The following is a 14,641-nucleotide window of genomic DNA, read 5'->3' on the forward strand; positions in this document are numbered from 1 at the left end:
AGGCAGGCTATTATAGCCTTAGTAGCTAGAAGCCCTAGTAACTGCCTTAAGGAGCCTAGCCCGGACCTTATAGCTCTTCCAGTCCGGGAGGGAGGCCTAGGAATCCCCCTACACAAGGAGCTAGCTGCACAGCTACATCAGGCAGCCAAGGAAGCCTCTGAACCTATCCTAAACTGTATCAGAAAGCACCCTCCTATAAATACAGGCCCTAGGCTAGGGAAAATAGCTAAGGAGGTGCTAATAGAAGCTAATAAGGCTAGGCTACAGGGCTTCCTTTAGGACCTACCTACTAGTTATAAGCAAGCTAGGCTAGAAAATACTAGCTATCTAGGCCGTAAGTAGCTTGGAGTCTTGCCTACTAAGAAAGACCTATCTTTTGCAGACTTTGAGATTACTAAAGCCTTAAAAAGCAGGCTTTTTTACTCTATTAAGCCCCCTAGCTTGCCCTGTAGCTCCTGTGGGGCTATAGCAGCCTTAGGCCATGAAGATACCTGTAAAGGTGCTAGTAGAAGGTGGATTGCAAGGTATAATAAGATTGGGTTAGGGTTAGGATAGGGTTATATTAGGCTATGGAAAGCTATCTTGCTCAAGTGCTATTTATATAAGGATTTATAAAGATTATAAAAAAGAGATAAATAAAAGAGATAAAAAGGAGATTAGAAAGATAATAAGAAAAAGAGATATAAATATAAGAAGGATAGATAGGAATATAAGTAAGATATAAATAGGAAAGAGATATAAATAGGAAAGAGATATAAATAGGAAAGAGATAGAGATAGGAAAGGGATAGAGATAGGAAAGATATAAAGATTAGAAAGAGATAGAGATAGAAGAGAGATAGAGGTAAAGGAAAAATAGGGAAAAGAGATAGATTAAAACAGAAGATAGGTTGGCATCTAGGAGTGCGTTCTCCTAGGTAGATCTCGAGCTATAGAGGCAGCTGAGATAGCCCTAGTCTTAGTCAAGGTAAGGCCGATAGTTGAGTCTAGCTGTGAGGCTGCAAAGGGACCTAAGAGCTCTTGGAGCTTCTTATAGGTCTGTGAGGTCTCCTGATCCATAAGGCCGCCTGCTGAGAAGATAAGAGGGTGGAAGAAGGCTCCAAGAGACTGATATTTCCGCCTTTTCTCACTAGCAGCTTCCTTCAAGGTGCTATAGGGGTCCTCCTTTGCAGAGTCCTTGGAGATAGCTACGATTTGGATATCATAGAAGTAGCGGCTATTTCCAATAGTGACTGCAAAGTCAGCCCGGAGGGAGGAGTCTTGCTAGACTAGGGGTTCGATCTCGACCTTAAGGTCAGGCCGGCTGCCTAGGGCTTTTACAAAGGCCCTATTAACAGCATTATGCCTTGCAATCCACCTTCTGCTAGCTCCCTTGCAAGTATCCTCATGACCTAGGCTAGCTATAGCACCACAGGCACTACAAGGCAGGTCTAGAGGCTTAATAGGATAGAAAAGTCTGCTTCTAAGGGCTTCAGTGGTCTCAGAGTCTGTAAAAGAGTGGGGTTTCTGTGTAGGTAAGACTCTAAGCCACTTGCGGCCTAGATAGCTAGCATTCTCTAGCCTGGCTTGCTTATAGGATATAGGGAGGTCTTGGAGGAAGGTTTCTAGCTTAGCCTCGTTTAACTCTTTAAAAACCTCTTTAGCTGATTTCCCTTGGTCTTGACTGGGGTTTTGGGCTTCTGAGGTAGATAGAGAGGGGTAAGAAGTAAAAAAGCTAGTAATACCCTTAAGGATCTTCTTAGCTGTTTCCTTAGCTGCCTGATATAGGCCTTGGGCTAATTCCTTATGCAAAGGAAGCCCAAGACCTCCTTCCCTTACAGGAAGGGATAAGAGATAGGGATCAGGCTCTTTAGGACGCTCGGCTGGGCTCCTAGCTACTAAGGTCATAATAGCTTCCTTAATAAGGATATTAGCTCTTTCCCATAGGTCAGATAGACCTTCTGGGTTAAGTTGCCGAAGGAGGTGCTGTAGAAGGAGGTGGATACTGCCTCGTAGGAGAAGGAGGGAGTGTTGCTTAGGCAGGTCTTAAAGAGCAGCTATAGCCTGCTGTAAGGTTTCTAGCTTTTCTTCTAGAAATGCCCTTCTGCCTTCTAGGGGACCTATATAAGTACCCAAGGTCTTGAGACCATGGTCTTTAAGGTCCTTGATAGCTATTTCCTTGCTTTTAGCTAGGTTAAGCTTATAAGGTGATTTCTCTAGTACCTCTCTAGCTATATCTAGAGATCCTTGGTCTTTAGATAGGATATAAAGGTTATCTAGATAAGCTACTAGGGTTGCCCCTGGGAGCTTTCTAGCTAATTCCTCTAGAGTAGGTCTAAAAGAGAGGGAAAAAAGAAGTGGTCCTATTGGGTCTCCTTGCCTAACCCCTTTAGAAGAGGCTATAGTTAAACCATCTAGAAGGACTAGTAGTGAGGGGTTATTATAAGCCCAGGTTGCAGCCCTATAGAAGGTAGGGGCAAAGGAGGCCACTGAGGACGCTATAGAGGGTCTAGCCCCGCTGTTGAAGGCGTTGTGGAGGTCAACTGAGGTGATATATTGGAAATCAGCCTTATTTGGGCCAGCTATAGCTTCCTCAAGAAGGAAGATAGCTGGTTCTACTCCTCCTGGGCTGCTAACGCCTAGCTGGAAGGGCAATAGCATAGAGGAGCTAAAGGAGGTCTTTAAGATAGCTTTCATAGCTACCTTATAGATAAGATCTCCTATAGCAATAGGTCTAATACCTCCATCTGGCTTCTCTAGGCCGATAAGGCGGCTTGCACATAGTAGGTCTGCCCCTGGGGCTGTTCCTTGCCTTATCATATCAGCTAGTAGCCTTAGGAAGGCTATAACTAGGGAATCTGCCTTAGATACTAGGTTTAGAAGTGGCCTAGTCCAGCCACTAAGGCCGGGGGCTTTTTCTTTTCCTATAGTAGCTATAGAGGCAAGGATAGCTTCCTCTGTAATAGGTTGGCCAGGTCTTGGGCGAGTCTTTCTTAAAAAGGGGTCTTTTGAGCCTATTGGGTGTTTTTCGAGTAAAATAGCCCTGTTTTCAGCTGTATCAGCAGCTATAGGGGTAGGGTCTATAAGAGCTCGAGAAGCCCGTCCTAGGAAGCCTCTTTCTAGCATCTTAGCTGCCCTCTTAGCTGGGCTAGGGGCTGTTTTCCTTCCTTGAGAAGGGGAAAAAGAAGTACTTTAAGCTAGGCTTTGTAGGAGGCTTTCTAGGGTCTCTAGGGAAGGGATATTAGAAGGATAGGCTCGGAAATAGGTAGATAAATCTCCTTTCTGGATTCCAAGACCTAAGATTCTAGGGAGGATAAGAAAGTATAAGAGGTTTTTCTCAGTAAGTCTCTTTATAAAGGCCTCAGCAGCCTTCTGAGCAGCTATCTTAAAAATAGCTGCCTGTCTAGCTTGTAGCTTTTTCTCCACTATAGGGATTTTTGCATAGGCTAGAAGCTTCTGTATAGATCCCTTAGCTAAGATTGGTGCTATAGCCTCTTGGTGTTGCTGCTGAAGGTCTGGGGGAGAGGAAGAGGGAGTCTCTAGGTCTAATAAGATATCTGCAAATCCTTGAGATATAGATCTGTAAGAGGACTTGGAAGAAGATCTTGAAGAAGACCTTGAGGAGGCCCTTTGAGATGACCTTGAAGAAGACCTAGCTGTAGCCTGAGGAATAGGTCTAGCTGGGGTCTGGGGGATAGATCCGGCTTGGGTCTGTGAGATATGTGATATAGACCTAGCTAGAGACTGAATAGAATCCTCTTCTATAGGACTAGAAGGGGGAATACTAGCCTGAAAAGCAGTCTCTTGCCTAGGTCTTCCTCTTTCAGCTATAGGGAAGATAGGGATTTCAGGAAGGTCTGGGGAAAATAACCTGGATTGGTCTTCTGGAAAGAGGCTGCTTTGGGGTGGGCTAAGAGACTGAGAGCTTAGGAGAGGGTAAGGGCTAGGGCTGGAAGGCTGCTGCCTCTGCCTCTGTAAAGGTCTTGCTGTCTCTAGGGAAGGGGTTTTAGCTGGCCTTTTCCTTCTAGCAGCTAGCTCTTTAGCTAAGGCTATTATAGATGGATGAGGCTGATATTGGGCCCTAGTGGCTGGATAGGTCCTTATCCTAGGAAGAGTAGAGATATTTGAAGTCCCTTTTATTCCATGGATTTTAGCACTATGAGCCTTAATGCCCTGGGCTCCTTGGCAAGCTGTTGAGCAGTGTGGGCACCTAGCTAGATTCAGAGGTTGTAGCTGCTGATCTGTATAGGCTTCGGTAGGGTGTTTTTTGCAGATATGCTCTAGAATATCCTTATAGCTACCGTCACAGGTAGGGCAGCTATAGGAGGCCATTATAAGGATAAAGAGGGGAAGATTAGCTGTAAAATACAGGAATAACTGATCTTATAGCTTAAAAGATAGGCTTTCTAGGCAAGATAAGAGAGGTAAAATATAAAAAGGAAATCTACTCTTTAAAGAAGGAGCAGAAAATCAGGCTTAAAAGAGATAAAAGAGATAGCTAGAAGCTATATAAAAGAGATAGCTAGAAGCTATATAAAGAGATAGCTAGAAGCTATATAAAGAGATAACTAAAAGCTATAAAAAGAAATAGCTAGAAGTTATATAAAGAGATAGTTAGAAGTTATATAAGAAAGAAAAAATAATATAAAATAAAGAGATATATATAAGAAAAATAAGATAAAAGAAAATTAAAAAAGAATTAATTTAAAATTAAAATTAAAAAGATTTAAATTTTATTTTAATTTTATTATTTATATATACTTAAACCTTAACCTTATATTAAACCTTAACCTTAAGCCTGACCTTGAGCCTGACCTTGAGCCTGACCTTGAGCCTGACCTTAAGCCTGACCTTAAGCCTGACCCTAACCCAACCCTAAGTCTGACCCAAAGTCTGACCCTAACCCAACCCTAAGTCTAACCTAAAGTTTAACCTTAAGTCTAATTTTAAGTATAATTTATTAAGTTATATATTAATATTTAAAAGAATATAAGTAAAAAAGAAAATAATAAATTTATATTATATTTAAATATTAAATTATAAATTAAAAAAAGAATTATTATATATTAGAAAATAAGAAAAATAAATAAATATAAATATAAATATATTAATTTTAAAAGAAAAAATAAAAGTTATTATAAATAAAAGAATATTAATAAATAAAATAAATAAATAAGTAAGAAAATATATTATATAAATAAAAAAGAGTTATTTTATATTAAGTATATAATTAAATAAAATACTTATAAATATAAAATAAATATTACTTATTATAATATTATAAGGTTTATTTATTTTTATTTTTAAAAGAATTTTAATTTACTTAAGTTATATAAAAAGGTTTACTTATATATTAAATTATTTATATCTTAATTATATAAACTTTTTAAAAAACATAATAAAAGGAATTATATTAAAAGTTATATATAAGCTATAGAGATTTTAATTAATTTTTTATAAAATAAAATAAAAATAAAATATTATACTTATTTATTATATTTATATAATATATATATTATAAAAAGAAATAATTAAAAAAAAGAATAAAATAATATAATAAAAAAAGTTAAGAAGGAAATATATAAAATAAAAAAGAAAAGTAAATAAATAAAATAAGAAGAAGAAAAAATAAAAAGAGATATAAAATAAGAAGAAAAATAAGTAAAAATAAAAGAGATATAAGATAATAAGAGAAGATAAAAAGAAGTAAAAAGATAAAAAAATAAAATAAGATAAAAATAAGATATTAAATAAAATAAATTATATAAAGAAATATAAGTTAAAAGTAAAAAAAGAAATATTATAATTAATAAATAAGTTAATAAAATAAAGAAGTTAATAAGGTTAAGTTAAATATTAAAAGATATTTATTAAAAGGTTATTTAAAGTCTAAGTTAAGGTAAAAATAATTAAAGTTAAGATATTATAGATTTAATAAGTTTATTTATATAAAAAAAAGAAGTATTAATATTAAAAATATATATATTATAATATTAAATAAAATATAAAAAAATAAATTTATTTTAAGTTTTAAATTATATTATTAAAAATAAGTAAATAATATAAAATATATTATTTTTAATTATATTATATTATATTATAAATATAAAACTAATATTTAATTACTAAGAATATAATCTTAAAAATATAAAATTAAGTTAAAGTAAAACTTTAGGTTAGACTTAGGGTTGGGTTGGGGTTGGGTTGGGGTTGGGTTGGGGTGAGAGTTAGGGTGAGACTTCATATGGGGATATGGAGGTTAGGGTTGATGCGTGAGTTCAGAGAACAAAAACTTCTCAAAATGGGCCAAAAGCCAAGTATATGATAGAGCGAGACAAGCTTATTTTGATGAAACTAGACCCCGATTTTTCTCAAGTCTGTGGAATAAGTTATGATGATTCAGAATATTTAGTCGATTGATTCTAGTCAAGTTGGTTGATGACAAAGAATTTCTTGGCTCACGATAAATTCAAATAGGTATAGCGACGACCCACTTTGAAAGTCTTGGCTCACGATTAATTCAATCTGGTTTAGCGCGAAAACCTGGTGACACAATTTCGCGACCTTTCCTGATCAGTTGAAACCTATTACCCTAAAATCCAAGGCGACGAGGGGGAGAGCTACCATTCAATTGGCCTGGTAGCTTCATTGAGTCCTCAAGCCTTGACGAAATAGGGAGTCATATGCTAGTGCAAAATATCGTACAAAGACTTACAGTGCGTAGCTCTCTTTGCGATAATTCTAAAAAGAAATGTCTCGAGGTTGTTTGTAAGGCCGGGCCTTATTGGGCGCCAGCACCTTGGAAGGATGCCGCGCTCTTGTTCATTGTTTTTGCTTTTTTTAACGCGATTATGTAAACTACGAGCCCAGCCAGAAGACGCGTCTCGCAGATCTTAATGTTATGGAACCCATTTCCGTTGCCATCAGAGATCAAGCAAGATAATGTCTCAACCAGCCCCTAGACGTCGTGGTCGACCCAGGAAGACAGAATCTGAAGAAGCGCGGGTCGCTCGGGAGCGTGCTCTGCAGCGCGTACGATCACAACGATACTACGAACGAAAACATCAGCAAGCCGTGCAGCCCTCTCTCCCGCCCGCCGAACTGCACCAAACAGAATTCGTGCATTACCACCATACGTTGTCTCGGCAGTCACCAGCTGCATCGTCAACGGACCCGAGTACCGGCTTCCACCTGGAGTCGCAACTCCACATTCCCATACCAGATGAAGATCCACTGCCGGTCGAGTCTACTTTGATCGATCACGAACCAAGCGGCGTAGAGGTGGATTCAGCTGAAGGACCGTGTGATCTACCATCTGTGGAGGATGATGATCCACATACGGGTAATGCAACGCCCCAGTCTCGCCAAGTTATAGAAGAACAAACGACTCATTTCAGCCTGGGCACGCAATCTATCCCTCATTCAGGTAAGTCTCTTCATCTCACTCCCGTGCGAGATGCCTGTCAAGAATGGTTTCGCCTCAAATCCCTTGAAGCACCATCTCGAGTCCTGGCTACAACCCGCATAACTGACCCTGATTATAGCTTCTCTTCACCATATTGATGACGTCGCCGATGGCCATGATGTTGAGGATAGATCCTATGGCATCCCCGAATTTACCAATCACCGCCCTCAAAATCCGCCGCCTTCAGAGAACCCAATCCCGAGGCTCGAGAAACATCTTGCTCAGGAGTGGATGATGCATCCAAGCTGTTCAAGAGAAGAACATGATGCAGACCACGGGAAGTTAATCGAGACTGCTTGCCACCGTTCTTGTGACTCACTAGAAGATGTTATCGCTCGGCTCGATGGATTGATGAATGATGATCATAGCCATGACCCCCTACCGCATGTCACTGAACCCACTTCTGATATTCTCGATCATGCTTCTTCGGCGGACGATCCTTGCAGTAATAACCTGCCTCACAATTCTAATTCACAAGAGCACACAAGCTCGCGTCAACGTGATTACAGGGCAGCTTGCCAAATCGCTCTTGAAGGATCTCTATGCGGTGGCGTACCACCGAGTCTTTGCTTGGAAGCCAAACATCGCCTTGCACAGCCTTTTACAGATAACTTCATCCGAAAAACGTACGACGTCGACAGCATATGTAGTTTCCCCTCGTCCTTGGCTGTCGCCAGGTTGGGTATTCAGTGGTACCCGCAACCACATGTTATCTTCAACCTCACGGATGACGTTCACATCAGCCTCGACATCCCTACCGAAGGCTTTCATCGCAACAATCTTCAGCCGCGAGGGAGTTGCCAGCAACGACGTCTATTACATCATATCCCAAACTATTGCTTTGGACGGGTTCAGGGCTTGATAGATACATTCATCTGGGTGTTCTTCCCTGCTTTGTGCCATCGCCACATACATGATAACTCCTATAAGCGGACTTCAATTCCCAAGGAGCAATACACATTATGGTATGATAAGGTCCTATTGCCAGCGGTTGTAGCAGCAGTTCAAGATCCAAGCATACTCCAGTACATTCCCCCAAGCCGCCGAGTCGCTCAATCTACGTCACGCGCTCGACAGGAGGGTATCTCCACTGAGTGTCTTACAGGTGCAAATGCGAGTATGGATGTGCTTGGTCAAGGCACAAGGAGCAACGCACTCTCATACTCACTTCAACACAGACACCTTGGGGCGATATGGCAGGAAATTCAATCGCGAATAATAGCATTTCCACAATTCGCTGGCGTAAGACTATACATGGGGGCGAAGAACCTGAAGCTTGCATACATGCACTTGGATATCGCTCAGACCCTCAGTGATTTTGACAATCAATGGAATGCCGCTGTTGACAAGAAATTCCTCGATCCAGACTGTACATTTATCGACATTGGTCGTCAATATACCCCTCAAATTGGGTCTGCTGCTGAGTCTAATGTCCTTATTTGGCGCCGCTGCTGTCTGAGACGACTATGGCGGCAGCGACAAGCATGGAGTCGTCAGTACAACACGGCGAAGCCTGACGAACATAACCACTCACAGTCTTTTGAGCCACGTCAATGTGGCGTCTCAACCCTTCGTCAAGCTGAGTACCCGTTCGTCACCACGCGCGACGCGGCCGACATGACAATCACACCCACCCACAATAGCCGTGAGGCTCGTGAAGGTCTCCTCTATAGCCAGTTTTATAACCTCGTCAAGATTCCTTTTGATGCCGCCAAACAGTACCCGTTTCAGAACCCCCAGCTCGAAAAGATGGCTCTGGATCCTTCCTACCTCGCTGATTGTGAAAAGTCTACCCGTGGAAGTCATGCAAATCAAGCTTCTCTCAAGCTCGCTTATCGATTAAGCAAACTTCGGGTTCGAGCTGCCTTGATTCCAAATGGTGAAGACGAGATCCCAGTTCCGTTCGCATATGGCGTTCGAGCTGAGGATCGCCTCTCTTGGGCGCTTCTACAACGTATACTCCCTCACTTGGCCCCCTCGCAGACAGCCGTCTCGGCTGTCCATGAAGAGGTTACGCCCGACCTGGAGCCACCTTTTTTCGCCATACAGTCAAGAACCATGGCACGCTTCCTACATAGCCATATCAATAGGTATTGTTTCCTCTTCGAGCACATCAAGTCTCAGACTGGACCCAGTTACTCATTACCAGAGACTGCTGTTATGGCAATGGCGCTCCGTAGCCTCCGTTTCAGCATGTCTGGTATCATCGCAAAGGAACCATTGTTGTGGAGAGATCGATGGAGACAGGGCCGCAGTACTACACCACAAAACGATCAGCAGCAGGGTGACGAAGTAGAGCTAGAAGGTCTAGGCTTGTACAAATCTTCAAGGGACTATGGGCTAGGCTGGTGGCTCCCAGGTAAATTTGATTGGGATAAATGGCGCTTCAAAAATGATGTTGGCGATCGAATTATTGCGAACCACCATATCATACAACGCGATTATGGTCGTCAATGGAGGGTTATTCAGGACATTCGTGATGTCCATGCACGCATGTGGCAGGCCTATAAGTGGGCTCAGCATTACTCAGTTCGAGAACGGCCAGTCAATCGGGGCATCTGGCTTGAGTACCTGTACAGTACTGTGATCGAGCTCTTCCAATGCGACGTCTGGTCCGAAGCCGTCAAGAGCCTCGACTGGACGACAGGTTCTGACCTCAACGAGAAGGCGGCCACTGAATTCTCTAAATCTGACCCCCCAGATTATTGCTACGATGTTCTACAAGACTTGTTCCACGATCGACGCCGGAGTATCAGTCACACTCGACCATATCTTCTGACGGGTAACAAGGTTCGTTCACTGGATATCTGGGACCTTGTATGTGACCTCTTGGGATTTGATCTCCATGAAGGACGACTTGAACCACGAAAATACCATAAAATCACTCCTTATCGTATTGCTGTGCGGCGCAGTTTTGAGGTCATAAGTGAAGTCCTAGGGTGCGCAGAAGCGTCTCGTTGGTTCATGAAGCTTGGTCGGCTCCTTTTACTGACACATTGGATACTGCCTTGGCCATCCACTACAAATATCATTTCTACCACAAAGGAGAGCCGCAAGAAAGGCCTTAAACGGAGACTGATCTGGGTCTCTATTGTTTACGCCACTCCCGATCTATTACGTCTGTACAGCTGTCGTTCTACCGTACCTATTTGTCCTATGGAGGACAGGGAACGCCAGATCACAATAAGAGACAAGCTCTGTGAAACCATGATCACAACATCAGCCAGGCGCTTCGGAACGTCTGGATGGACACCCGAGTCCGACCCGTTGGACAGACGTTTTCACTGGACCCCTGATGATCTTCTTCAATGTACCGCTACTACACTTTTTGTTGATGCTTTCAACATTGGTCGAGCTGTTGAGCCCTGTAGCAATGGGAAGATCTACCCCCTTGCTGAACGGGGCCGACCACCGATATTGAGGCTAGTGAAACGTATACGTAATAGCACACTTGAGGAGTTAGATCAGTTATTTAGCGAACTCATCAGGATCGTACAGACCGAGTCCATGGACAAACAAGCTGGGAACAGCTCTATGCCGTTAGGTTGCACGATCCCCTGCTTAAGTCAGTCTTCCACTGGCTCTAACAACCGGATGACACGGCATGGATTCAGCCATCAGAAGTCTGCCCTTAACTGTGACCAAACAGCAGACGAGGACACAATAGAATCTAAATCTGTCGAGAGGGAGAGCGAGAGCGTAAAGAGCAATACAAGTGATAGCGACTCTGCCGATTCAAGCGGGTCATGGAAACCTCCCATACGTCTAAAGCGCGCGCTTAGGTCTCGAAAATAACATCATGCCTCACGTAATATTGATAACGTACTCAAGCTTACCGCGCGGAGATCCCAAAAAATTCGCCTCCACAATGTCCCCAACTACTGCCTTGGACGTGTCATTGGCCTTGCGGATACGTTCATCTGGGCCTTCTTCCCTGCCCTTTTCTCCGGCAAGCTCTCCGATCCTTACAGCCAGACCTGTATTCCCAAAAAGAACTTCGTGCACTGGTACGAGGAGGTGATGCTGCCCGCCATACAAGCTGTTGTCGATGACAATAACATACTCCAGTATATCCCAAAGACACATGCCATCGCGTCTTCGGACTGCAGTGCGCCCCGGGAAGCGTTAGTAGCTCTGGCGGTGGCGGAGGAAGATGAGGCCGATATGGAAGAAGAACTGGATGGGTTTACCGGAGCGAAAAGACGAGACGGTCCGGCCGCACAGCCGGGGTCACGACGCAAGCACTTCTACGTCACGCTTCAGTCCCGCTACCTCGCAGCTTTATGGGAGGAGATACATTCCAGGGCTGCTCTCTGGCCTGAATATGCAGGGTTGCGACTCTACATGGCTGCTAAGAACACCAAACTGACATGGATGCGGCCCACGTTCGAGTCGGCACTCGCGGAGTGGCAGCACCACTGGAATTCTGCGGTTGACGAGGCGTACATTGATCCGGATGTCACTTACATTGACATCGGCCGCCAGATGACGCCGGCCGATACAGGACCACATGGACGCGTACTTATCTGGCGCCGTTGCTGCATGGATAGGCTCTGGCGTCGCCGGCTACAGTGGAGCCGGATCCAAAATCGGCTGTATCATCGTGAGGAAGACGCTTGCAAGGACGAATCGGGCAAACGTCAGGCTCCGCCAATCCGCAGGACGACCTATCCGTTTGTCACTCTTCGCGATGCGAGAGACATGACCATCACTCCTAGTTCATCAAGCTGGGAGCTTCGAAACGGTCTCGTGTATAGCCAGTTCTACAACCTCATCAAAGTTCCCTTCGATGCAGCTAAGCAGTACCCGTTCCAGAACCGCCACACCGAGAGCATGGCGCTAGACCCATCGTATCTCAGAGATCAACGTAACTCCACACGAGGGCACATGCCCACCAGTCCCGAGTACAATGTGCCTACCGTCTGAGCAAGCTCCGTATTCATCGCAACGTTCCTGCTGTCGACCAGGATGATGATGATGATGATGAGATACATCATGAAGAATCAACACATCACCCATTCACATATGGTATACGTGCAGAAGACAGGGTATCATTGGCCCTTCTACGGCGTATCACTGGTATGTTCTCATCTAGCCCCGCGCAGGATGGGTCAGGCGATGATGAAGAAGATAAAGAGAGGGACCATCCATTCTTCTCCGTTTCTTCTCAAACGATGGCCCGTTTCCTCCGTGCTAGCGTCAATCGATATTGTTTCCTATTTGAGTATGTAAAATCGCAGACCGGCTTGAAATATTCACTTCCCGAGACTGTTGTTATGGCAGCAGCGCTTCGTGGACTTCGGTTCAGCTACGATTGTTCCCTCATCGCGAAAGAATCGGTACTCTGGGGAGATAGATGGACGTCGACGCAGCGCGTGAGAGTTGAGGGTGGGGAAGCGCGGATCGTCAAGGTAGAGCGAGAAGGGCTAGGTCTGAACAAGACGTCTAAGTCGCACGGATTTGGCTGGTGGCTACCAGGGAAGTTTGACTGGAATACCTGGCGGTTCGCTTCCGATGTTGGCGATCGACTCGCCGTAGGTAACGACCTCCTACGCCAGGATTACAAGCGTCAATGGAGAGTCCTCAAGGATATTCGAGACGTTCACGTTCGCATGTGGCAAGCCCAGAGTTGGCTAGGGCGATATCGAGTGCAGGACGACGCGGCGGCAAAGAGACTGTGGCTCGAATACCTGCACTCCACAGTCATCGAGCTCTTTCAGCGGGATGTCTGGCGTGTGGCCTTGAAGAGTATTAGCTGGAAGACGGGCTCTGATGTGACGGACGAGGCGTCGATGAGCTATCCAGTGTCTAGTCCACCAAGCTTATGCTACGATGGGCTATCGAACCTGTTTCACGACCGTCAACGTGATGTGAGCCACACGAGACCGCACCTTGTCGCCGGAAACAAAATACGGTCGACAAGCATGAAGGATCTCTTTGATGACCTATTCTCGCCGAGCTCTACTGGCACGGCTATGAAGCGTCGGAGAGGGTGGGCTTCGCTGCCCTACCGTATCGCAACTCGTCGAAGCATCGAGCTCGTGGAGATGGGTCTTGGGCGGCGGCCGCAACACAGTGGTACGCACAGCTGAGGCGGATTGTGCTATTGACGCATTGGATTCTGCCCTGGCCTCAGACACAGAGCTTCTAACGACGACAAAGGAAAGCCGGGCTACCAATCTCAAACGCCGGCTTACCTGGGCCTCGATTATCCATAATACCCCATTGGATAAGTCCACAAGGCACCACGAACCAGCTATGCCAACGCGAAAAGTCAACGACGTAGATCGCCACGTCTCTGTGCAAGATAATCTATCGCAGCTATTATCAGAGGTATGCAAGCGTCGTTTCGGCATCACTGGGTGGGTGAATAGCTCAGATAATGCAAAGCCGTGCTACCACTGGTCTGCCGGGGATTTAGTCAGGAGCACGCGTGACTGTATTGACATTGATGCACTTCAACTTGGCCGTGCGGTTGAGGCGTACAACAGGGGTTGTATCTTTCCCGTCGTAGAGAGAGGCCATCCGCCCCAACTACGGATGGTTACACGCATCCGGGATAAGACTCTAGATGAACTCAGTCGATTGTTCGAGGAACTGTTAGAGGCAGGCGATGTCGACCCCAGCTCTCCAGTTGCGAGCATCACACCCGAAATCGGACAATCTCGCATGTTTTCGCGTTCCGCGACACGACAAGCCGAGCAAGACGCTGCAAGAGATCTGGCAGCACAGTCACGAGGATGTCGTTATCTGCAGCTACTAGCTAGGAAATATCCACGAACAGCGGATGAGCGGGAAAGGCTCCGGAGATATTTCCGACGGCGTGGCCGTGTACGAGCTGGCAAGGCTGTTGCCAATACGGATTCGATCCATTCAGGCGACACGAGTTTAACCGCGCAGACAGATGAAACGGATGGGTCGTGGAGGCCACAAAAACGTTTGAGAAAGGCAGTCAGAGATCAGATGACAGCCAAGCTAGAGTAATGTAGTAATCACTGTGAAGATCAGTCAAGACGGGCAGAGGCTTCTCCATAATAGATAGTGCAATAGCTACCTTTCATCCTTATGGCGAAGATAACACTAGTTTGAGGTGCACTGTCGAACCAGACGGGGGTGGGCGGCGTGAACGTATGCAGAGCGTACATGATGGGGTGAGAACTATGATGTACTCTCTTGCGCAATTTTAAGGCTACCTTTG

General features: G+C 44.7%; 2 protein-coding genes across 2 annotated transcripts; both read left to right on the forward strand.

Annotated features, from left to right (window-relative positions):
• Window positions 1–6,920: 6,920 nt before the first annotated feature.
• On the forward strand, window positions 6,921–12,369 carry BKA55DRAFT_531015 (uncharacterized protein; the record flags this gene model as incomplete). The annotated part of the gene is made up of 3 exons (XM_046189190.1): window positions 6,921–7,404; window positions 7,523–11,225; window positions 11,289–12,369. The coding sequence occupies 3 exons, from the start codon at window positions 6,921–6,923 to the stop codon at window positions 12,367–12,369; spliced, it is 5,268 nt and encodes a 1,755-aa protein (XP_046040844.1).
• Window positions 12,370–12,617: 248 nt separating this feature from the next.
• On the forward strand, window positions 12,618–14,427 carry BKA55DRAFT_698717 (uncharacterized protein; the record flags this gene model as incomplete). Its single annotated transcript, XM_046200542.1, has 2 exons — window positions 12,618–13,521; window positions 13,580–14,427. The coding sequence occupies 2 exons, from the start codon at window positions 12,618–12,620 to the stop codon at window positions 14,425–14,427; spliced, it is 1,752 nt and encodes a 583-aa protein (XP_046040845.1).
• Between the last annotated feature and the right edge of the window lie 214 nt (window positions 14,428–14,641).

Source organism: Fusarium redolens (genome assembly GCF_020744475.1).
Source record: "Fusarium redolens strain MPI-CAGE-AT-0023 chromosome Unknown BKA55scaffold_42, whole genome shotgun sequence".
NCBI classification, from domain to species: Eukaryota; Fungi; Ascomycota; class Sordariomycetes; order Hypocreales; family Nectriaceae; genus Fusarium; species Fusarium redolens.